The sequence below is a fragment of the Ambystoma mexicanum genome, chromosome 7q, assembly GCF_040938575.1.
Source record: "Ambystoma mexicanum isolate Mex_15411 chromosome 7q, UKY_AmexF1_1, whole genome shotgun sequence".
Taxonomy (NCBI): domain Eukaryota; kingdom Metazoa; phylum Chordata; class Amphibia; order Caudata; family Ambystomatidae; genus Ambystoma; species Ambystoma mexicanum.
The window spans coordinates 1,064,151,120-1,064,177,175 of NC_090941.1; the positions used below are offsets into that span (position 1 = coordinate 1,064,151,120).

At 45.9% G+C, this 26,056-nt stretch overlaps 1 protein-coding gene across 4 annotated transcripts in view; it reads left to right on the forward strand.

The window, feature by feature from the left end:
• Positions 1 to 26,056, forward strand: part of FHIP1B (FHF complex subunit HOOK interacting protein 1B) — an 889,991-nt gene that overhangs the window by 434,501 nt on the left and 429,434 nt on the right. For all 4 annotated transcript variants that reach the window (XM_069640430.1, XM_069640429.1, XM_069640431.1 and 1 more), the window contains one exon: positions 13,497 to 14,111. In XM_069640430.1, coding sequence (XP_069496531.1) covers positions 13,497 to 14,111 — 615 coding nt within the window. The remainder of the gene's footprint in view (positions 1 to 13,496; positions 14,112 to 26,056) is intronic.

Consider the following 26,056-nt stretch of genomic DNA (forward strand, 5'->3'; position numbering starts at 1 on the left):
TCTGGCCGGTTAACTTTGTATATATATTCCCTTCCTTTGATTCTAGTTGTATGGTGTGGCGGGTCAGAAGGAGGAGACATGGCACATTGAGGACATGTTACCTTTCTTTAATGAAACTATAAGACAAAGGCCTATCTTTACTTATTAATAAAGGGAGCGCCCTGTCTATTTAGATTGACTAAAGCTGCTTGTCTGGCACCAGGAAGTCAAAGGGTATAATTTGTCCTCAGTCTACCTGACCCTATAACTAACACAAATAACTCAAAATAGGCTAAAATAATGTCTCTTTGCTGCTGGTCGTCTCTCTTCTTGCCTTCTTCCCGCTAGCTTTCTCTTTAAGGCTTTCTCCTATGACCTGTGGTTTAAGTTATCTTCCCTGATAGTGTCTTGATGTTTCTTTCATGAGCTTATCAAGTTCTTCCCATATACTTGTGCGCCTTGCATTCTCTTTAATGCTAGCTTTACGACAATTTTACTTTAGATAGTTTCTTATACTTGGGTTATTACTTGTATGTCTCTTATATACTTGAGGGTTCACAAACCCTAGGTTTTGTATGCCCACATCCAAATTATGAGTCACCCTCTCCTGTGTTCTTGGTATTGGATTCTCTCTTTTATGATTCTGTTCCCTTGACAGTCTTGGTTTCACAGTACTTGTTATACTTATTTGGGGTAGGCTCTCTCCTTTCTTCAAGCCTCAGTACCTGGGGTCTTCTCCCTTCATCCAAGGGTATTCACTTCCACTTTTGATCTATTTCCCAAACAGCGTTGTTCGTCGCGCTCTGTATTGGTTTCAGAAGTGGTTTAAATACAAGCTAAGACGAGATCAGACTCTCCGTTATCGACAGCTGCATTCACTATTCACCTCTCCTCTGCATTGATTGCTGACCTCCAGGTAATTCGCTTTTGCTGATAATCGGTATCCTTACTGCCAAATGTTTGAGGGGGAGACTAACCCAGGAAGACTTTGACGTTTTAAAGATTATTTCTTTCATGTATCAAACTCCACTTTTGTAAGCAGAAGCTTGTGCAAGGAACGTATCCCCCTCATGCGGACAGATCTGTCTGGGTGTTGCAGGATGGCTCGATATTTAACACTAAAAGATCACACATTCTTGAGTCTATCCATAGTGTATAATTGACAGTACTGAACACAATGTCAAGTTCTTTTTTGAAAATATAGGGACTCACACCTTTTGCACTTCATCATGATCAAAAAGAAATGGCAAGGTGGGTGATGCCATAGGTGTGTACAATATCAGACCTGGAAGCAGCAGTTGGAGTATAAATTATGAAGAGTTCTTTCATAGTCCCTCCTTAGAAAGTTAATTGTGGTACATTTAATTCCAGAATTCGTATTGCCCACATACTGCCTAATTGTAAATTAGGCATTACATGGGGCCGGCAGTTAAACGGGAGGCAAAAAGCTCTGTTTTTACCATCTGTCCCATTTTTGTCATGTTTCTACTGACAGACCAGAAAATAGATTCCGTGTGTTTCTCTGCTCCATGAAGGGAAACCGAAAGTATGTTTGCTGCATCCAATTTTGATGTTGGAGGAGTTGCTTGAATCCATGTGGATTACGGCCTGATTTTAACACGTGAAAAAAGAAGGTGGCATCCAAAGGTATTCGTTGTAATGCTGTCATCCGTGATAACCTGTGGTGGCTGCCAATACTGCTTTTTTTCCAGCACATCTTTTAAAAGGCACGGAAACCTGAGAACTGCCCAGATTGCATGCCTTTTTACTGACCCTACTGGAAAATAATCGCATCAACATCCCTAGCTGCTCGCTGTGTGTGGGTGGTTCTAGATGCGGTCCCCTCCGAGGACTATCTAGCTCATTTAAAATTAGCATGATGGTGTCCAACACATGTCATGATGTTTACATAGGTGAACGTACTGCATGCTGGTTTTCAGGCATGTTCTGGTTCATCTCATTGTTGCAAATGCAATTTATGCATGCTTGGGGCAATTCCTTTTCCCCGCTACCTGGAAAGTAATGGCAAATGAGTATTTTTATTCTGTGTCGTCTTCAGAGTCTAAAATTGAATTTCACAACAGGCAGGGGTCCATTTGCCTCTACTAGCAGTGAGATTGAATTGTGAGGCGTTTGGACTTCCCATCTTGGTATGTGGGAGAGGCACCTTCCAGGGTGTGTATGAGGTGAAATACTGCCTGCTCACTGCCTCACACACCGCCCCCCCGAGATGCTGTACATCCTTCCCAGAGGACTCCTTTTATTGCACTGCTCATAATGACTCGGTATACCAGAATTATTTTCAAGGGTTATAGTGGCTCTAAGAACAGAACAGCCATCACTCAAATGTGAGACACCTGAAGGTGTCTCACCCGCTAATGCCTGTGGATCTGTCATCCAGGTGGCCAGGACACAGCCATCGCTTTTGGATCCAGTTCCTGGGGTGGACCAGTGCGCGAGGATGGGGGTCCTCGGGGAGTGGAAGTGGGACATCGGAGGGTGAGGTGCGGTATCCCCTTCCAAGTAACACCTTTTCCACATCCTACGAGGTAGGATACCTAGGAATTCAACCGCCCTCCCCACCCCTTTTCAGACACAAACTCATTCTCATGGACAGTTCACTGTGAGCGACAACGGCGGACTAACACCAGAGCTGTATACCTGACGTGTCTCAGCACCATGGACCGGCAAGGTCATGCAATTGTGGATTATTACACACACCTGACTTTCATCACACTTCCCCACACAGATAAAGGGCGGAGCACTAAAGCACACTCTGAGCGAGGCAATACACACGAGGAAATAGTTGTTCCAAAGACGAAGAAGGCAAGACCGGAGAGGGTTGCAAGAAGGGAAGCACCATTGACCCATAAAAACCATTACTTTCACAAGCCTTGGAATGTGAGAAACCGAAAACCATGGAACTAAGGCTGATCAATCCTACATTATGTTGGGGGTACCCGGGGTTCTTCCGCGTCGATCACTAAGGCGGGGAGGAGCGATTGCTGCTGTGGTACTGTCCTTGGCACCTACAAGAAAGCAGCATCCGAAAAGGCAAGTCGGAGAGACTGTTACCAAACCAGCTTGCGTTTTGAACCAAGGTTGCAAGCGGCAACATTGTATAAAGGGAACATTGTATGAAGCGTTTGGAATGAACAATGCAACTGTTATTGAAAGCCAGAAAGAATTACTTGAACTTCAGAATTGAACTCTAGGGCAATTAAGAGGAGATACCATACACAGAGTGGTCTGGCACCACGCAGGTGCTCATTTGAAAGTCTGTTAGGTATCCAACTGATGCTGAGTGTGAAAGAAATATTAAGATCAAAGTGATCATGAAACAGGTCTTGCTAAACCTTGTACACATTCTAAGGTCTTCGACAATATAAAGAAACTCCAATTGGTCAGAGCCAGGCTGAGGGAGACTAATTGAGCCTTGTTTTGGTAAAGGGATCTCAGCCCGGAAGAGCGGGATCCAACATTGAACTTTTTATTTGTGAAAAGGATCTGAACCCGGTTCAAGGGTATCCAGGGTGAATACCCAAAGTCAATACTGTGAACACTAAAGAAAACATTTGCGTGTGGTTTCTGTTACAGTAGACCCTCTACATCAAGAGACTGATGAAAAGTAAAGAGACTTGAACACAGAAGGTCTTGAGTTTGTGGACTGTAAAACTGGAACTGTATCCTCGTGCCGCACAAGCCAGAGTGTGCGATTTGCTCAAGTGAACCGCCTTGCCCAGTGCTGAAAACGTGGGGAAGGGAGGCCAACGGCTTAAGTATCCTGACTTATCATTTTCTGAGCACTTCGTTCTTTTTCATGAATTGCACCCCGCACTATTTGTAACTAGTAGTAAGGATTGGGAATAGTTGTTTTTAGTATAGGCCCTTTTTATGTTGACACAACTCTACTAGGACTGCCTTATTTATTATTTGATGGCCGTAGCATGCTCCCATCTTTAGATTTAGATAGGCTTTTATCACACACCTGCAAAAGTTCAATAAACGCCCTTGACCTGTGGTCACTTGAGTCTGTCTTACTATTGCCACCATGTGTTCCTTACACAACACACAGAGAAACTCTGGGTGCAAACCTGCAGAGTTTGCAAAACCCATAGAAAGGAGTTTCCCTAGCTTACCATAAGTGGTCTTAGAACATTCATGCCTTCACGCATGCTGCTTGTGAAAAACCCAAGGGTAGCTGAGTAGGGGCACCCGATGATGAAATATGGTATCCTCTGCCCTTTTTGACCTCTTCCACATCCTATTATACAGGAGTTATTGACTTCCCAACTCCCCTCCACCCCCCTTTCCCTCAAACACTGAGATGAGGAGGAGAGATGTTGGGAGGATGAAGATTTCCAACAGGGAACCACAGACACAGAAAACATACTCTCCCCTTTCTATAGCACACTGTCCCATTAATGATGCCAGGCCAAGTCGGGCCTCCCTCTTTAATTACTTGCACCTGACTTCACTTGACTCTCCTAGGCAGCATAAACGGCAGAGCAGGAAAGTACACTTTCAGCGAGTTGGGGATGCTGGAATGTGCCAAGAATCAGGAGAAGGACCTAGCGAGCTACAGAGATCCCGGGAGACCTGGAGGAGGAGAAAACCGCCCAAACACTGGCCCTGTTATTTGAGAGGAGACTGCAGTGTGGAGGAGGGATCTGTACCTCCCAACGGCAAGAACAGGGGCATCTGTGGTTGCCTGGCGGTACCCACAGCAAAACCCCTCCCCCAGGGCAAGCAGCCAAACCCAGTTCTCTGAGGGGCAGGTGAGAGGCCCTGGCCTCTGATCAACATCCCTGTTTAGCTCCTGCAGCTTCCAATGGCAGAACATGGGAGCTGTGAATTGGGAGCAAAATTAGCCCAGTACATTTTGAGACTAGAAGTCCCGAGACCTTTTTTGTGAATTTTGAAAGGAGGATCGAGCCCGACTGACGGAAGCCTTCTTAGTGAGCTGTGAAGTGCGAAAGGAGGCTCGAACCTGACAAAGGGAAGCTTTCAGTGTGAACTGTGCTGCATGAGAGAAGGCTCGAGCCCAGCTGAGGGAAGCCTTCATTGTGAACCCTGAGAGCTTCAAAGGAGGTGAACCATGCCTGACCGAAAACCTTGCCCAACAAAGCGGTGGCAGAAATGACAGCACAGCCAGTGAGTCAGTGAGACTGATGGCAGACTGGCTTGTGTTTTGAACAAAGATTGTAAGCGGCAACTTTGTATAAAGAGAACAGTCTGTGAGGCATTTGTGATATGCGAAGCAAATATAATTGGAACCTAAGGAGTAATTGAACTTTACATTTGAATTTTGGGAGGCCAATAAGAGTGGTCCGGCGCCATGTGGGCGCTTTTTCGAAGGTCTCGTCAGGTATCCAACTGATGGTGAGTAGAGAAAAAGCAATATTGAAATTGAAGTGGTCATGCAACGGGTCAAGCTAAACCCAGTTCACATTCATAAGTGTCTGATAGTTCAAGATACATCACAATTGGTTTGAGCCTGGCTGAGGGAGACAAATTGACTTAAAAAAAGATAGAGGTGGGTCTGGGGTGAATCGTGAGCCACCCGAGCGAGAATTCTCTGAACATTGGTTTAAAAGGGATCTGAGCCCAGAAGAGGGGGGATCCTACTGTGAGAAACCTGAAGGTTTCTCCCTAGCTAGTCCCCGGGGATCTGTCATCCAGTTGGCCAGGACACGGCCATTGCTATTGGATCCAGTTTGTGGGGGTGGACCAGTGAGGGAAGATCTCCTGGATGGGGGGGGTCCTCGGGGAGTGGGACACAGGCTGTTGAGACACGGTATGCCCCTTCTTTCGACACCTTTTCCCCATACTACCACATAGGACATTCAAAACCACTGTCCCCCCCCCTATTCCGACACGTAAACCTTTGCATAATATTCAGTTCCAAGGTTATGTTTTTGCATGCCCACCCGCAGCAGACAAAGTGCATCTGCTGTTTTATTTATAATCCTCAAATCCAATGACGTGCGCAGCTGGTTCTAGCTTAAGTGCCCCTTCCTTTTTCCTATTAGGTTTTCTAGCATTTTACCGCAGCAGCAGTTCTATTTAAATCCTAATCAATATTAAATTGTCAGAAACAGAGGAGTACCTTTTTAACAAGAGATGATCATATCAAGGCACTGTTATCACCACGAGGTTCCACTTTACATCCTTTCAAACATATTTCACCACAATCTGAGGATCTTCGCCACTCATTTTTGAGACTTGAAAGATTTAGCATATGTGAAAAAAATACATTTTGGGAATTGATTACACTCGAGCATTACTTGCCTCAAAATAAGATTCCCATTGGCCTTAGAATAGTCAATGCCAGATTTTGAATATCCCTTAGACATTGATTTAGCGTCTCAATGGGAAGATAATTAAACCGCCAGCTCCAATACTATGATTTAAACTTCTCATCGAGTATGCAAAAAGGGAACATGTCCATATCATTTTATATATTGAGACCCTTAAACAAGAAAGAGAAGCAATGGAAGGACCACTTACCAGCAAAGAGAACGATTATAAAACTATGTTCTCCATTCTCCGTCAATATGAAGAGGAGATCAAATTGAGAAAATTGTGCAAATTTACTAGGAACGATAAAGACTACAGGGAGGATCGGGTGTATACATATCAGCCTAAGTATGATGAACCTCCCAGGTATAGGGGCAGTAGTGCTGACTCTTCTCCAATGAATTCAAACATAGAAAGCGATCCTGACGTACAAGCAGATACCAGTAGTACAACAGTGTCGACATTCTCCACTGCAACTAGAGGGGACATAGCTGTACCGATTCTGACCCCTTTTTTGGAGCAAATATGGTAGTTCCAAAACGGCAATTGCAGGCCAAGAAATTCCAAGACCCCGTAGTTAACAATATATTAACCCTGGGCACAGATTCAGGGACAAGCGGAGTGGGAAACGTTGGTGGAGGCACAATCCAACACCAGAACGATGCATCACAAAAGCTTGGCAACAGTTGAACCAGAGAACCAATTTAGTTTACATGTCTTCATATCAGCCATCTCCACAGAAAATTTCTCTATTGAATAAAGGCTTATCATTTGCGCCTTCATCAATAAACAACTTTACAGATATTCAGACTGATTTGTTCAAAATTGTTGGCAAACTAAAATTGAAAAAATATTTTGCAACTCAAGTCAAATAATATCAGCTATCCCAACCGCAATTGGCACCCTCTTATACTTCCATGCAAACTCTCCTAACCACTCATGTATTGATGTCTTTGGAAGACATGGTAGAAGAAACAGAATCCACAATCAATGATGTGTTAAATGAGTTAAACATAGAACAGCAATCCATGTGTATGGAAGAACTGACCAAAAAATCCCACTTTACCCTGATTTTCTCAGGAGACAATGTATGTGATACCTTCCATTAGAAATATGTATACTTTAGAAGATCAGACACTGTCTATTCACAAATCCAAACTTTGGCCTTGTAAAAACGACTTACTAACAATTCTTGCATTATCAAAGAAGCGGATAAAGGAGGTAGCATAGTGATTTTAGATTGAAAGGACTACATACAAATTGCACCAAATAATGTAAACACTCTGGGGTGTTGCTGTATCCTTATGTCAAATCCAACCACGGTTATTACAGCATCTGCCATTAAACTCATCACTAAATGGCATAGGAAGGGCTCCTGACAGATGGAGAAAAACATGTTTTGGTGGTGGAACATCCTACTATTTCTACGATCTATTTCCTTCCTAAAATGCACAAACATTATGACCAAATACCTGAGGGTAGGCCAATTATGAGCGGCAAGGGCTGGGTTACAGAGCCGATGTCACAGTAAATTAATGAAATCCTCTTAAAAGAGGCTCAGCAGACGCTGACTTATTTAAGAGATACTATACATGTACTATAAATACTTGATGAATTGGAATTTGGCACAGGGCATATATCAGTGAATTTGGACGTCGAGTCCCTTTATAGGTCTATTCAGAGTGCATTGGCTATTTGAGTTTTAACTACATATTCAGAGAGAAGTTAGCCTTCTTTCATGATCATATCGAAATGATCAAGGAATTGTTAGCTTTTGCACTAGATAACAATATTTTTCTGTTCAATGGTATGTTTTACAAGCAGCAGGTCGGCATTGTTTGTTTGTTTAGTATTTATTGTGCGCGCCAGACCCGAAGGTATCAGGGCGCAGGCAGTAGGTAGGAAGTCATACAGCTTAGTACACATGTTACATTGGTTACAAAAGTATCAGAAAAACATCAAATCTAGCAATCATTGGTTAAAGGTAACAACAGTAAGCAGTGGTAGCGAATATGCAGTGGGAGAGAATATACAGACAATCTATATATAGGAAGATGTACAGTTATTTACAGATATGGTCAGGTTCTGCAGGTTCATTTATCATCATTCTCTAGGAGTCATGTGATCAGACTTTGCCTAAATTTGGGAGCAAGCTTTGCACCTGCTCTGGCCAACATATTTATGCATCAATTTGAACAGACATATGCGCTTGTGAATCATGCTTATCTGCCTCATATACAATTGTGGCGTCGATACATTGACAATGTTATACTGATTTGGAAAGGGACAGAATGCAAATTGACTGAATTTTTGACACACCTCAATACTAACAGTTGGGGACTATCATTCACTCATACATCTAGCAGATCAAGCATTGACTTTCTAGATTTTAAAATTAACATTACCCCCACAGGGTACACAACAATTAGGAAAGCTACAGAGGGCAACTCAGTACTTCATGCCAAGAGTTGGCATAGGAAGTAAGTAGTATCTAATATTCCGAAAGTGTACTTTATAAGGGCCAAAAAGAAACTGCAGCAAGACCTCTGAATGTGATAATATTCAGTCCAGACTTTTGGATAGAGGCTGTACATCACCTCTACTGGATCAAGCAGTGATTCAAGTTAGCAAGATGGAGAGAGCTGCTCTGTTACCTAAACTAAAAGATCGGGTTTCAGACTCTTACTTACTTAGATTTAGTACCTGTTAGAATAAGGACAGTAATAAAGTGTTTCACATATTACAAAAGCATTGGCATTTATTATGCCTTGCGAAAGATTTATCAAAATATCTAGATACTACTACGTGTTACTTACACTAAGGTGCCTACACTTGGGAGCCTTTTGTGTCCATCCTATATGGCAGAAACACCAAAGACTAGAGATTGATTGACCAAAAGGCGCATTGGCGGATTTCATAAATGTGGCCATTGTTCCATGTGCCCTTTTGCCTTGGAAACAGATAATGTTAAATTTGACGGACTGGGCACACATAAGATTGAGATGTTTATTAATTGTAACACTAAATATGTCATATATTGTATCGTATGTGTTTGTGGTTCACAGTATATTGGCAACACAATTTGTGCATTGAAATAAAAGATTAGGGAACATCTGAGTACTGTCACCAGCTAGGATGCAAAGTATCCACTTGCCACTCATTGGCAGAAGCATCATCAATTAGACAACACCAAACACCTCCTTTTGGCTAGCCTTATGCAATTGACACTGCCATCAAGAGGAGGGGATCGAGAACTGAAATGGAGGCAACTGAAATCACAGCTAATCTGCAAATATAGGAATGCCCACCAAGAACTCAATACTGGCCATTAGTTTACAGTCTTTCTATAAAGTGGCCATGGCATATGGATTTACTCACTGCACTTCTTTGTCATCAAATACTATTATCATCTCATGAAAACTGTTAGCTTGTAGCTTACAGTACTAACATTGTGGATTTATCTGGATGCCTTATTGTAACAATAATGGGTTGTTTTTAGTAGAACATGAATTTATTTAAACCTGGGATGTTGTTTTTCTCAAATTATTGCATTGGCAGCCTAGGGCCTGCTTTGATATGTAAAGTATAACAATTATAATAATGTAATTAATGTTAGGCATTATTATCAATTGACGATTTCTTCCAGTGTGTATAGACACATGTAGCGTACTTTGTTTTCCTTTAGGAAACATTTGACCCATGTTCATAATCACATATAATTCCAACATTACAATACATGGTTTATTGAAACTTTGCTCGTACTTTTCGTTATCACAAGCATTTCGGTTTCGTATTCACATTAGAGGTTATCGCGCACGGGGCAAATGAGATAGGAATCAATCAAGTGAATGCAAGTGTTACTGAGCAACCTTTGGGTTTGTTTGGGCATCCTTTGACAGAAGTATCAGAACCTGTAACTTCTACTGAGTGTTAAACAAAAAGGGGGTATTCCCTAAATTTCTTGTTCACGGCGGGGGGTTGGGGAGGTTTCACTTATAAATGGTGAGAGTACATTTGTCAAAAAAAAACAAAGTGAAAAGCTACCCCTCCCTCAAATCTCCAGTTCTAGTCTCAACTCCATTTCTGGTGCAGATGTATCATAACAAATGCATAACACCTTGGTGTTCTTTTTGTGCCTACAAGACACCTTTATTTCTGCTTGTTAGGCAAACTCCATAGTGGGTCATCATATTAATTTCATACATTTCACAACAAACAATAAAATTCAATTAGCAACATTTCTCTCATACAAAATAAACCTAACTTATTCTTCAGTAAGTCGAGTTAATGTCATTTTGGTTCTGATAAGGGAGTGATAATAAGCAGAAAGCCTTTCAATGCAGTGGGGAATTTGGGATGAGGAAGGAATCCCAGTAAACTGTTCTGTTTATCATTGTCAATTTCCTGACTCTTGCAAAGCCAATATAAATAAACCAAATACAAAATACAAATTGCAGTATTTTTTTAACAAGGTGCTCGTCTGATGCTTTCCGAAGAGCATGCAGTAAGGAAATATTCTTAAAAAGGGACCTAACACATTCAGAGTAGAAGGGTCTGTGCCCTTAAGGAGTAGATAGTCTGTAAGGTATGTGAAGGCATCATGAAGTAGACTCAGACAACAGATTCAAAGTTGGTTCTCAAAAGCTTTATTAACTTAAGACAGGATGGATTTCCCTACCTAAAGAAAACTAAGGATAGTCCAAATCAAATGTCTGTCTGTGTCCAAAACCTATACTTACCCTCACAACTAACTGTATACAATATGTAGGGATGTCAGCATCAAAATGAATAGTGTTCAAAAGAATGTTAAGAGCTTCTTCGAGGTCTTGGCGTATGATCAGCTTCCCCTTCCCCAAGTTCAAAAAAGTTGAAATTTTCCATCTGTTCAAAACAACACAGTTCTTTGGGACACTTCCCAGTTCCTTTAATATCAATAATATCAATACGTTTCACCAGTTCACATAGGCAGTTCTGTTTCTTGACTTTGAAATTACATACAAGGTTGTTGCAAACCACCAGCTTCTTTATGTATACTTGTATTGGCTTTTTCATACAGGGGGCACTAAGCCTAGGCGCAGTTGTCAGACCACATGGTCCACCCATTACAGGTCACACAACTGATACCCCTTCTTGGCTGCTTCTAGCAACAATTAGTCACTGCTTCTCTTTAACAGTAATGTTTAGTTGGTTCCCCAGTGTCACACACTTCTGACACTGTATTGTGGCTTTGTTGGCCACTATGCACTTTGTTACACTTTTTTTGTATTCCTCTGGCTCTTGCCAACACAGGTTTCCTCCTAACCTGCAACCCTTGGACCCCTTTTAACTTTGTGCCAACACTTGGTTTCTCATTTCATATCCTTCTTGGTATTCTCTTGACTTTGCCATTACTTGTGTTTCATGCCATACATTCCGTGGTATCTGCATCACGCACCACTTCGCTTTCACTCCATTCACAAGTATTCAACTTGCTTCTTACTCTGTGCGGCATTCAAAAAGGGCTGAAAATAACTTTCACTGCGTTTGATATTCAAAAGTACTTGTTTCAGCATTCAAAAGTACTTGCAATAGCTTTCAGTTCGTTCGGTATTCAAAAGGACTTTGTTACAGGTTCCTGGAGCACCCTGGTATGAGTTTTGTTCTGTTTTCCACTCACCAGTCACACACTGCAGCTCCCTTCTGCTTGTTGTCCTTCGCAATGGCCCTCTCAACGCTCCTTGTTCTGCTTTCCGGCTTCCCCAAGCTTTGCCTGTGCCTTGCAGCAGCCATAGAGAGCACCACACGCTCTCCTGGTTTCCCATGGCGGCTGGGGTTGGTGGGAGTGCCACAGCTTCTCCTGCGTGGACCCTATACAGAGGGTAGCAGGACCTCTACACCCTCTCCCGGCCGCCCTCAGCCTTCGAGTCTCTCTCTCCTGCTTGACACAACTCCCAGGACCTGGAATTTTCTCCTTTTTGCATGCAGCAAGCTTTATATCCGTTAGGAGTGTTAAATGACCCCACGTTTAGGTCATTAAGTGCAATTGCCTGACTCTTGCAAAGCCTGTTGGGTGGACATGCCTGGTTCTTCCGCCTGTATACCTCCATAGCTCTCTTCTTCGTCTCAGTACTAAAGTGGTGTTTGAGTATGTTGGATTTAATAAAAGAATAATGTATAACTCAGTGTTGTCTCTGATATGTGTTTGTATCAATCAAATGAGGATATGTCTTCCTAGTGGGTATCTTCCTTGTCCCAGTATTGAGGTGGTGTTTCTGGGGGACAGTTTGGAGGGAAGAGAAGAGAAAGGGCTGAAAGTAGCTGACAAAGGCTTGAGGGATAGAGGATTCATTGTAAAAAGGGAATGGGGGATGCCATGTCTCACCTAAGGATGTCCTCTCTGCAAGTTCCCTGCACACAGGTGAAACCTCCCTCTCAAATACCCCCCCCCCTGGCCCCCAGGGTCAAGATCCAAAAGCAATGGCCTTTCCCTGGCCACCTGAGAGGAGGATCCAGGGGGAAAGAAGTGATGACGCCCTCAGGTTCCTCACAGGTAGTACCTTACAATAATGGTGTAGCTGAAGAAAGGTACCGTTTTGTTTGATAGCCCGCACACTTGTTCTTCAAGGTAATATGCATGCTTCAGATTATTTCAGATTGTATTCTGTATTTCACCACTTGCCAGCGGCTCGTTCTCATGCTGATTTTGGTGTATTTTTGACTCTATGTGGCAGTGCATTTTAGTTTTTAATGCGCATTTGGCTAGGTCTGTGTGCATAATGGTGCATTCCTCTTTAAATCTTGGCACTACTGATCCAGCCAACTCCAGTGGGTAGTTAGTGTGAATGTGTTTGGTGAGAGTGAAGATTGCTTCGTTGGAAATGTATTCCCTTGACTACTGCTCAGCTTGGCCATGTGATAGGTAGGATATTTGTTTCTATATCACCTAAAACCAGAACTCTCTTCCAAATCAGTTCTCACATTGATAGCGGTCCTGTATTCAGCAGTAGTTATGGGAAAGCCACTTTCCGATTTTTCATAAGTCTACAGGTCTACTTCACATAGTCAATGGTGGCTCTGGCTATACTCTTCAGACAGCTGGAATGTGTGCTACTTTAGGGTGGTGTTTGGGAATACTAGATCTCTTATTTGATATAAAATTTGAAAGCATGTAAGAAGGCCAGTCTGCTTTATCCATTAAAGCATTTGACACTGTTTTTCTCCTGCCTCCTACTTCTCAGGTGCTGCGTATTCTTGAAAAGCGGGGCTCCAAACCAGACCAGGTGACTGCAGATGACTTCAGCTCAGTGAGGAACAACACCTACCAGATGATGAGCCTGCTGGCTGAAGACAGGCCAAAAGATGATTCTACGCATGGCCCTATCCTTGGATTTGTGGTTTCAGAGAACATCTTGGAGCGGCTGCTGCGTTGGCACCTACAGCGGGATTTTAGTGAAGAAAAGAAGGTCGACCAGCTGAAGCTTTATGAGCTGTTGATCAGCCAGTCCCGACAGCCTCTGCTGTGCCATGGTCCCATCCTGAAGCCTCTTGTAATCTTGTTGAGTACGTTCTCCCCTGGTCCAGCATCACCCATCCTTGAAAATAACCTTGTCCTCTTGTTAAACCAACTTTGTGTGTCTATGGCCAAAGAACCGTCCATCCTGGAACTCTTTTTCCACACTTCAGCTGATAAGGGTCCTGCCAATCTCATCATCTTCTCCCTCCTGGTGCCCTTTATCCACCACGAGGGGGTCATTGGTCAGCAGGCCAGGGATGCCTTACTCCTGATCATGGCCATGTCCGCAAGCAACCCCACAGTGGCTACGTTCATCACTGAAAACTCATTCTTCTGTCCGGTAGGTTAGACCAATTTCCTTTGCTTAATGACTAGTGCTTCAGATGTTTTTGTGTACTATTGACCATTGTGTGAATGTTGAATTTAGGAGTGACTTGTTTTAACCTCGACCCTTTTCACAAACTCTAAAATGTCTGCTTGCTATCAGAGTCTTGATAGTATCATTCATTAAAAAAGAAGGCATCTACGAAACATCATAAAGCGCTAATCTGTTTAGTTGGCTCAGTTATGGGTTTCATATTCTGATGACCAGTGCAAGCAAGCACTACTCAATTGCAAAGAGAAATGCATTACTGTGTGCTGTGCTTCCACGTGTGTTTTGTCTGGCAATGTTTTGCTTTGTGCTCTTATCATTTGATGGCAGTTATGAATGACCAGGTGTTTCTGAACTCTGACCTGGTGGGCAGAGGTTCAGAAGGCCATCCTAGTTTCTTGGAACAGGGTAACCTTCTGGACAAGCCAGACCAATGAAGGTAGCATTGGGGGCGGTCAAGACTAGGTCTCAGAAGGGGTGAGGGTGACTGAAAGACCTCAATGAGCACACAGAGTAAAGAACACTTAGAAATCACTCCCAGTCAGGTGTATATATATATATTTAAAATACAAATAAATTTATTTCAAGGCCTTTGAGGTTCAACACAAAATAAAAAGCACAGTAATACTTCTAACCCAACACAATCCTATCAAAATCCATATATACAAAACCAAAAGGGGCTTAAGGGGTTAATGCACGAAATGGGCCCACAACCTAGAAAGGGAAGGAAGCAGGTAGTGCAAATAGTCTTTGGGCAGTTCTGCATAAAACACAATCCTAACTGAAAGGTAGCCCAATCCCTAAAATGAGAGGAGCCTAGTACTCAAATGTACTTGCAATGCTTGCGCACGTGGTAGTGCAGGGGTGACACAGGGTCTTTTGTAGGGGCTGTAGCAGCTGAGGAAGGTGGGAGAGGTGATTCAGAATAGGTTTCCACTATTCGTGGAGGGTCTCCCCTTGAGGCCAGACCAGGTTCCAAGAGTTGGGAATAGTTTGCTAGTTCGCACTAGCAGTGGGAAGGAGAGGGGCCATCAGGAGCCACTCATGCGTAAAAATGGATGGATGCGCTGGGGGCCACCGGTAGGGGTTGCAATTACACACCGACCCCTGGCGCACTCCTGACCAAACTTCGGCAGTCGAGTCCGCTTCGGTTGCAGGTTCAAATGCGACAATCTTGCGTCTCTGCTGCTCTCAGTGACGAAGTTACAGCGTCGATTCCCAAATGGGACAGTGGCGGTTTCTCCTCTCCTGGTGGATGGATGAGGCCAGTTCCGTTGTAGCAGGCTTCAGGGCACAGAGGGGCACAGCTGCAATGAACTTGCGAAGTTCGTCACCACGGCTGGGCGACACAGTAACCACGTATACTCCGGTCGGGGCGCTCTCTCTTTACTCCAGACCTGGGAACGCCAAGTGTACGAAACTTGGTGTGGGAGTGCTGTGAACACAGAGCTTGCAGTGTACCTGGTTTCAACGGCCTGCTTGAAACGGTGGCGGTATCAGAGCAAAGGTCCTGCTCAAGCTGGTCAGCCCACTGGTTGGCCCAGGGACACTTCCGAGAAGGCTTACTTGCCGGGTTTGATGAAAATGCCGAGAATAGTTGGTCCCACTATTCCAATGGGTCAAAGCATTTTTGCAGACCTTCTAGGGCAACCAGTTGCAGAGGGGTCCAGCGGGACGACAGCGGGAACAGGGTGTCACCGGTTCCTCGACTCGACTTCTTAGTTTCAGGATACTTGGATCCTATCCTTCGTTCAGTGAGAACTCCAGAGATCGACATGGTATGGGTGTTTGGAGCCTTATCTTATCCAAAATCTCTGTGCCAAAACGAAGAGGACCCAGTGGGAGATCTGCCCAGATAAAGACATACCATACGTGGACCAATCATGGACCACAGTGGTCCTAGGCATTCACAGCACACCAGACTCTCTGGCACCCAGGATGTGTATTGGAACCAGACAGTCCAGTCCACATCCTGGAAGCATACACACAAGGCATGCAGAAGCCCGCAAAAGCTTGGCGTTTTGCGGGAGAATGCATGCCCAAATAAGGACTGACCCGGGTTGGCTCGACCTGGGGAAGGTGAAGAGGCAAGATGGCCAAAGAACAGGATAAAGAACCTCGTGGCATGGCCATTTTGGAGCCAGGCCATCGATTAGTGCCAAACGCGGTAACCACGGTTTACTTGGCAGGAAAGGGTTAAAAATACATGAAAAGATAAGCTTCCACCAGCCCTGTCCAAGGCACACCTGCACATCTCCTAAAAATCCTTCAAGAGTATCTAGGGCCTTAAGAAATGACAGGAAGACCCAAGTGCACCATACTGGAAGGTACATTGTGCACTTGCAACATGTTGCAGAAAAGCTGCAACATTGACAAAGGACTAAGGGAAACAAAGCCTCCCAGTAATGACTGTCTTTTAGGGCATGTCAGTTTCCGCATAAAAAGTGAGCGAAAAGCCTAGGGGAGTGCAGCAGAAGGCTGTGCTCCTCTGGCAAAGTCAGACGATGGTGTTTTAACATCAGCAAAAAGTTGGGGGGTACACAAATGGAGGGAAAATTACACATGAAATGGAAAACTTTCCTAACACCAGGCCTATATAGTCCATCAAATTACCTGCCTGCATTAAAATCATAAGTTTCCAGCGTAATCTTGTCTCTCAATGTGTCAGAAAACTTTTTATTCTGTTACTGTTGTTGCTCCGGCCACTTCAATTGCACTCAATGCACTCTTTCTGGAGAATATTCTTGTGGTACCAATTGACCTTCACATATGATATTCTAGTTAACCGCAGTTCTAGTCTTGTAAAGAAAAAAATGAAAAGTGAAAGGGCTTCACTCTTTGTAAAATTCTATTGACGTTAATCTATATGTGCTGTGCTCCTTGAGTGTATGCTGTGTTTGGCTAACAAGCTGCACTGTCTGTATTCATTGCTTTAAAAGACCACACCATTTTAGCAGTCAATAATTATTCAACTTACTCCTATGTCTCCCTTCTGCCATATTCTGGAGAGATATGGCGAAAAGGTGTGGGACCAGGGAAATGTTTCTAGCAGGTAAAATATTTCCCTCAAATGAATGACCTGTGCAACTGTAAACACGCACAACGCAGCCACTCTGCTCCAGGCAATGCCGCTCACAGTCCTTTTCTCTGCGTCAACATGCAGCAGGCAGTCTCATTTTTGTTGTTTTTGCATTGCTTTATTTTCTTTTTCCTCAGATTTCCCCATTGTCACAGCGTGTCTTCCCATCCACTTATGCCGGATAAAACCAGTTTTTCCCACCTATGTCAATTCAGACTGTTGGGTTCTTGCAAAATTCAGTCCTTGTATCTTGAGTGTTTAAAGCCAAAGCACTTCTAGAACTGTTTCTGGTCATGCACTGAATCTGCAACTGGGCAACTGGGCCACTCTCAGCGACCTCGGTCCTGGACCCAGCCACTCTCCACTTGCACTGCCTCCCTGGCAACCCCTGCACTGCGGGACTGTCTCTGTATCCCTACAGCCCCCCCTTCCCAGCACTTGTCTGCACTTACCTTGCACTTGCCATCAGCTGGCCCTATTTATTTATTTTTATTCTACTTACTTTGTACTGCACTTCCCCCCTCCCCTTCGCCTTGCACTTTTTCCCTTCCCCCTACCCCTGCACTTGCGCGATCTGAATGACACCTGGCCTAGTAGGATTGTTGTCTGTCTTCCCCTTGTTCCCCCCTCCCTGCCTCGTCGCGCCTTGAAACACTTGTGTATAGGCGCGTTACAAATGCCATATCATATCATATCAAAGATCTTTCTGCCAAGGCGTTTGGCCAGTATCTTCAAAGCTGGAAAGACCTTTTTTCCCAGCAACCGCCTTAGCACTTCAAGGGCTTTTTGGAGTACAAGAAACGCTAACAGGTAATCAACCCCTCTTCCCTCTGGACACCTTCTGGTCACTTGGGCTGGGAGAGACCCTTGTGGTCCTTGTTTGCCCATGTTCCCCTTCCAAGGTATACATCTTTGTGCCAGCCCGAGGATCCCCATCCCAGGACTATATCTGGGGCCCACAGTCAAAGGTCTAAATTCAGGATTGTCCTGACAATTCCCATCTTCCGATGGTGGCTAGGTCAAGTGCTAGAGCACATTTTGGTCCTTCATGCAAACTTACACCTGTGCAATTGTTCAGTGGCAATGCAGAGGTTCCTCTTGTGCCATTGACAGTTATGACCGTGGTCCCACTCTGTTGACCAAGTCCTTTTGCTTAGAATGTTAGACAGGACTGCAAAAGTGTATAATGGGGCCTACTAGGACTACACAGGTTAGGGACATTTGTGCTCCAGCCTCCTTAAGGCATGATCATTTTGCACCCTCAGTTCAGTGGTCTGTGTTGACGTACAAGGCCCTGCCTTCCGCAATCGGTCTTCCAGCAGCATTGTCCCCTATAGGACTGTGCAGACCAATGATTTTTGGGATCTAGGAGTCTCTTATAGGTCCATGCCTCTTTGGCTTCCTGGGCTTGTCCAACTCAGCTGCAGAAAACTTTGCAGGTACCACAGGACAACATGTTCTTCTCTAAATTTCAAGCATTCATGAAGGGTTACTGACATTATCAAGGATCTGTTAGCTTGGGCGCCTTCTCCTCCATTGGCCTGACTGGTATTGGTCCTCCAGTAACTTTGGCTGTGCAGGACCTGGTGGTGATGACCATTCTCCTGCCTATAGTGGTGATCGTCTCCTCCTTGTCAGGTGGTTCTTGGCCCCCTCTGACCCAGCTGCTCCGACCCTCATGATACCACATCCTCCTCTTCAGCAGGACCCCCCCCTCTCCATTTCCTCCAGCCGCTTCTGAACTTTAGATCCCCCTACTACGGCCACAGAGGGCTCGTCGGGGACGAGGGATTTGGACACTTAGTTAATGCTGAAGACAGTATGTCTTCCTCCACGTGTGCTGTTCATAGGGTTTTGTGTCTCATTGAGGTTTTCCAGCCCCTGAAATTCTTCATGCTGAACCGAGGATGCTTTTGGCATTTTTACACTCCAGGGGTCATGAGAGGTCAGGCATCCTAATCAGAAAGACAACCTAGCCGACGCTACAAAGTTGTGGCAGAAACCACATTCCATCCCTTCTGTGAACAGAAGAGTGGATGTTGGGTATAGGATTATGCATTCAGGAAATGTCTGGTGAATTACCCACAGCCACTCTTCTCGGTTGTGGGGGCTGCCACCCTTTATTTTAAATCAGTATCTAGCAGTTTGCTATGTACCCCAAGTGAACGTTGTGCTCGCAATCAGAATTCAGCCGTTCCTAACTGAGCACAGAAAATGACATCTTGAATGCAGGTCTGTCTGAGGCTAGGCAAACTGCACAGGTTTTGCTACAGTCCGTGGTCAACCATGTTGGTATGGCCACTAGGGGCATGCTTATTGCTGGGGACTTTTGTTGCTAAGCATATATGTGGGGGACCAAATTCAACCTTGACGTCCAAGAGAAAGTGATGGACCTTCCTTTAAATAGCAACAATCTCTTTGGCAACTGATTAAGAGTTGCTTAAAGAGACCAACACACACGCTGGGAAATCTGTGGCTGTGCTGGTGAAGCTGGCACGGTAGCTCGATCATTCAGGCCAAGAGGAGTTCAGGTCTAGATCCTTTGAGGCTTCAACGTTATTAAGAGTTATATGCCAGACTGGCGGACAAGCCAATGACCACTCAGTGAAAGGAACAACAAAGGACCACCTCCACCGGGGGTTATTCCAAGACTCCTTCTCCTTCTCTAACAAGCTTAAACAAAAGCATTAACTCTATAGGGCTTTCCCATCCGTCACCATTGGAGGGAGTGGGAATCACCGCCATGGAGATCAATAATGGTGGATCTGCGAATCCTTTCAGTGATAAGGTGGGAGCTTCTCTTTCTTCCTCTTAGAATTCTCCTTCCCCTCTTCCTTCCCATCCCTCACAGGCTCTGGTCTATAATCGTAGCTCAGGATATTCAGAAGCTGATGGGTATACATGTAGTGGAAGAGTTCTCATCCACCCTTTAGGGTTTGAGGTTTCTTTTACATGCTCTTTACTGTGCCCAAACACAACCAGACAGGCCTGTGCACTAAAGATATCTATTTTTGACATTTAAGTTCTCCAGCATGGGGTCCGGCATTGATTCACATGCTCATGAAAATTCCCCATCGTCAGGCTGGGAATCCTCGGTAAAAGGAAAAACAGTTTCACTTTCACTTACAAACTGTCTTTCTCCTTAAACCAATCACTGTCTTCCGGGTCATATTACCCCCATCCGATGAAAATACTCTCCTTAAGCCCCTCCTCTGGCAGCCATCTTCAGATTTTTACTGCACGCCTCAGTGTTGGGAGTCCTAGTTTTCTCTGCAAGCTACCTCTATGTTTTTTCATGTTTTTGATGGAAAAAGGTTCTATTTTTGTTCAAAGATAGCCTGCATGCTCTCTTCTCCATCTGCCGACAGCAGGGATCCGTTGTCTGTGAATTTCAGCACCCCTCAAGGGCAAAGATTTTCAAAGTTTCCAGAAGGCCATCGGGCTTACTTCACACACTCTGTCCATGACGGAGGAGAAGGAGGGAAGATCAAGTCCTGCACCAAGTGCGGGCTACAGAACGTGTTTGTTGAAGACAAGCACCTGCAATGCCTCTACTGCCTGCATCCAGACCACAAGGAACGAGAATGCGAGATATGCCTCCGTTTCGCCAAGAAGACGACAAAGAATAGGCACAGTAGACTGGTGGTGTGACTGAACGCCAAGGCCTCTGCCCCGTGCTCCCAGCAGAGTCATGCCTCACCCAGTACGGGCCAGTCCGAGGAGCGGTCTTCTAAGTCCTTTGAGGGCACCTCATCCGTAGGGGCCCAAGACCCGGCCAAGAACCACAAGTCTGGGTCCACCGGAGTCGCACGTAAGCAGGTCCCACGGTGGACAGGGCGCGATCAACCTCACCCTCTGCCTCCATTGCCAAGGAAAAGGAAGTCATCCAACCTGGCTAAACTGCGGGAGAAGCCTGAAAAGCTGTGGATGGAGGAGAAGTAGGCTGAACTGCCCAAGAAGGTGCAATCGGCGCAGGATAAGAATTTGTCGATGATAGAGTTGGTGGCGGCTGCTCTCACGAAGGCTAAGGGGGCTGACCCTGTCAAGGCAACCCCTGCAGCACAGAAGGTATCCCTGCCCGAGGCTCGAAACCGCTGCAGTCACTTTGGCATAGTCTGCTGGCACGCCAGAGAAGGGAAAACCATCTCCGAACCCTGTTCCGGCCCCTCAGGGCTGAAAAAAAAGGGTGGGGGGGCAAGGATGGCCGTGATCCATCCCAGGCCATGGCCCAAACCATGGAAGTTTCGTCCACGGATGATGAAGACCTGGAGTCCTTACACACGGTCCACAAGGACGTGAAAGAGGAGGAGGAGGAGGATGATGATGGTGACGGCGAGGGCGCAGGGCCTAGTGTTCTGATCATGCCAGCTCAGCCAAGGGATGTCTCTCTGGACATCCTGTCGACCCTCCACACCTTGGTGTCAGAGATCCAGAAGAGGATGCCACAGGGCCCAGTTCCAGTGGTCCCCCAGACCGCTGATCAGCCACCAGCGAAGAAAAGGAAGTAGCATCCAACGCCCCCATTTCAGCCTCCACATCCTCGTTGGGCACCCTCTGCCCAAACAGACCCAGATACAGGGACGGATACGGACAACGACGACAATTTCGTTGCAGCTGGCGGTGGGTCTCCACAACCTATGGGGTCCCCACCAGATGAGGTGGGGTTATTCCATTCCAAGTACCGGGTGCCGGAATCCGCACCCAAGTCCCTGAGGTCGCAACCATCGCCAGATTTGGTTGTTTTGACGGCTGCGAGGAAATGGTCGGCTAACCCGTCCTTGTTTTCTTCAGTTCCTCCGGACAGCGAGCGGAAGAAGATGGACGCCATGGGAAGGAAGGTGATTTACACTGCGGCCTCCACCATCAAGGCGGTCAATGCACTGGTGATCCTAGACAGCTATGACAAAGTGCTGTGGTACAAGCTGGGTCCGATTTTGGAGATCCTCCCCGACGACAAGAGGATGGGGACAATCGCTCTCTTCCAGGAACGGGAGGTAGTGTCGGATCACACTATCACAGTGATGATGGACATTGCAGACACAGGGTTCTGGCAGATGGCGAACAGTGTCTGCCTTTGTCGCCATGGCTAGATGGAGGCCACAAATTTCCATCAGAAGGTCCAAGCGAAGGTACGGGACATGCCTTTCGACAGAGATGACCTTTTCTGGGAAGTGCGGCGACGAGTCCCTACAGGTCATCAAGGCGGATACGGAGACGGCCCGTTCCCTGTGCACACTCCATCAGCACTGCTCTTCTTTTCACTCCTCCAGAGGAAAGTCGAGCAGGTCTTCAAAAGGTTTTTCCTCATGGAACCGTCAGCCTTCCAGATTCACGACTCGGGAAGCCTACAGAGGCCGTTCCCAGGCCCATGGGGGTGGAGGACAGCATTGCCGTACCCATGTCACTATGGCAATGGCAGGGAAGGTGACTTTTGCCTCACGCATGCTCCCTTTGGTCATGGTGAGGGGGGATAGCTCAGGGGCAACCCGTTTGTCTTGGAAGCAAGACAATGCAGTGCAACACAGGTTTGAATCCCGATCCACGTTTAGAAACCAATCTCTGGTATTAAGTGCGTTATAAAAGAACAATTATAATTATAATGGTGTTAGTCTCTAGTCGATCCGAGTGTCGGCAGCGAGAACATGTGGCTTGCCTGGAATCCTTGGGCAAGCTAACCAGGAATCTGCCACATGGTCTTGCTGTTTACATTTGGCTCGGCCAATGAGTTCAGTAACGGCAAAGCAACAGGCCACTCTCTAAAAGACACCTGCTAAGAACTTTTCATGGCATCACCTAAAGCAGAGTGGACCTAAACAAATTACTATCCTGTTATCCTACTCTTATCACCTACAAATAAATTCAGTGAGACAGAGCTCTTACCCAAGTCCAACTTGCGCTGCATACACTGAAAAAGGCACTGGACGCACACACTCTTTGCACACAAGCCCTGATGAAGCCAAGTAAAACATGTTGGCTTGATTCATGCTATGAATCGAGAGTTTTTCTGAATAAACTCTACATTTTGAAACAAGGTACTAGTACAAAGGGCACCCCCCTTTCTTTAATACTTTAAGGGAAATGAGTAACACTCAAGTCACCCATCACATCTTAAGGGGTAGCTCAGCTGCAAATGCCCTACTTTTTCAGATATGTGCATCTCATATGATGTGCCTGAGGATATTCATTTTATCTTGTTGACCCAGTCGATTTATCTTTAGTCATTTGTTGTTTCTTCTAAATCATCTGTCTTTTCTCCTACCTAGCTTGAACATCATGACTCAGAACTATATTTGCAATTATAAATGCCATGATGAGACCGCATCTGGGAGGGTTTCCGGTACTGCTTATGAGACCTCAATTGTATGGCCTGACATTATGTTAAGGAATAGACGTAATATAGCACAGTTACAGTGCATGATGTTTGAACAGGTGACTGTATCAAAGAGGGGTGGTGACTTGATATGATATGGCATTTATAACGCACCTATACACAAGTGTTTCAAGGCGCGACAAGGCAAGGGAGGGAAAACGGGGAGGACAAGAACAACGATCTTACTAGGCCTAGTGACATTGAGATCACGCAAGTGCAGTGGAGCGGGGAGGGTAGAAGTGCCTGGGGAGGGGAGCTTGAAGGGTGGACAAGTGCAGGACAATGAATCGGAACACCACAAGTAGTGCAGCCAACAGGTGGCAAGTGTGATTGTTGGAAGTGTAGACAAGTGCCTAATAAGTGCAGGAAACGGGACTGTAGGGTTACAGATACAGACCACAAGTGCAGAGGGTACCAGGAGGCAATGCGGTTATGCAGCTGGACAGGGAGGGTCCTGGGTCCGATTTCAGAGGGTTGCCAGGTGCCCAGTGCATATATCAGACAGGCGGTCAGCAGGGGAGAGGAAGAGAGAAGGCAAAAGCAAAGGGGAAGGTCTTGAGGTGCTTCCAGAACCGGAGATGGTTCTGCTCAAGTTTCAGAGAGGCAGGGAGGCTCTTCCAGAGGGAGGCACCAGCCGAAGAAAGATATCTGGCCCCAACTCGTTGCTTGGAGAAGCGACTGACCCTCAAGGAGTTGGGGATGGAGGGGTGAAGAGCTTGAGTAGGAAGATATTTCTGTAGAGAGAGTTGGAGGTATTGCGGTCCAAGGCCCCAGAAAGCCTTCTGGACAATGCAGAGGGTGTTGAAGTTGAACCTTGCAACCACTGGGAGCCAATGGAGAGATTTCAGAGCTGGAGGGATCCGATCCTTAGGTTTGAGGCCAAGGACAAGTCTTGCAGTCCTGTTTTGGATGAGTTGTAGAGGACTGAGAGTAGAGGCAGGAAGATTTAAAAAGAGGCTGTTGCCGTAGTCCAGCCTAGAGAGAACCAGAGCTCTGGAGACCGTGAACTTCTGTGGGAAAGTGAGGAAAGGATGAATACCTGGAAGGTGCAGTTGGTAGTTTGACTTTTTAGAGATGTCAGAGATGTGAGGAGAGAAGGAGAGTGTGGAGTTGAAGATGACCCCAAGGTTCTTAGCCTCACAGGTGGGAGCAGGAAGAGGGCCCAGAGTGGGCGGCCAGAGAAAGATAGGAAAGGAGGGTGCTGGTGAGCCGATGAGGAGGATCTCTCATCTTACTGCCATTAAGGCAGACATCATTGGTTTCGCACCACTCCTGTATTGCGGACAGACAATCCAGGATGAGAGGGGGAGAAGAAGCGGCTGAGGGGAGCCTGATAAACGAGCCGAGGGTCATCTGCATAGCACTGAAAGTTGGAGCAGAGAGCACCTATGCGGTGGGCGAGAGGTGCCAGGTATTGGTTGAACAGCCAGCGAGAGTGATTCGACCCCAGGGGAACTCCACAGGTAGAGAGATAGATAGAGGAGAGGAAGAACCCAAGTTGGACCTGGGAGGGTCGGTCAGAGAGAATGGAAGTCAGCCAGGCCAGGGCTTGATCAGTGATACCCAGGTGATCACGGAGCCAGTTGAGCAGGATGGCATGGTTGACAGTATCAAAAGCAGAAGAGGGATTGAGTAGGATGAGGACAGGAGGGTGGTTAGTTTCAAGGTTGGAGAGCAGGTCTTCACAGATGTTCAGGAGAGCAGTTTCCGTGCTTCTGGCTGCTCTGAAGCCAGACTGATCGTCATGGAGACAGCCAACAGATTCAGTGTGAAGGTTTAGCTGGGAGATGGCCAGCTTTTACAAGAGTTTGGGGGGGGGGGGAAGGTTCCAGTGGCGAAAGAGTGGTTGCAGAAATCGGCCAAGGCTGGAACGAGGATGTCAATGTGGTCCTTGATGGTTTTGGATGAACAGGGAAGAACGTTTTTTGATGACACTTTCATTGATCATACTTGTCTACAAACCTTGTCAGGAGTTAATAAAGGAAAGGAAAGGAAGAGAAGGGAGGAGAGGCGGCCGCAGGAGGGCCAGAGGTAGAGGAAAAAGTAGAGGAAGAAGAGGAGGAGAGGAAGAGAAGGTTGGCAGGATGTCCTGGGTTATAGAGATAAAATGTGAAGCCAAGGCTGTGCAGAGGGCCTGGGAGGGGACTCGAGAAGTAGAGACTGCAGCAGGATTGGCCAGCTCCTTGCAGATTTTAAAGAGCTCAGCCGAGTTGTTGGATGCCGCAGAGACGCAGGCTTGAATGTGAGCTCTCTTCTTACTGTGGACAGAGAGTCTGTACTGCCTTTGGAGCAGGCGGCAACCCAGTTTGTCAGAGGGTGCACAAAATGCCCGCCATTTCCTCTCAACCACCCTACACTTGCGTTTAAGGGTGACGAGGTCTGAGTCGTACCAAGAGTTGCACTTGGCTTTGGGCTTCAAGTGGATCGTCATGACAGGGGCAAGTACATCAAGTGTGTCAGAGA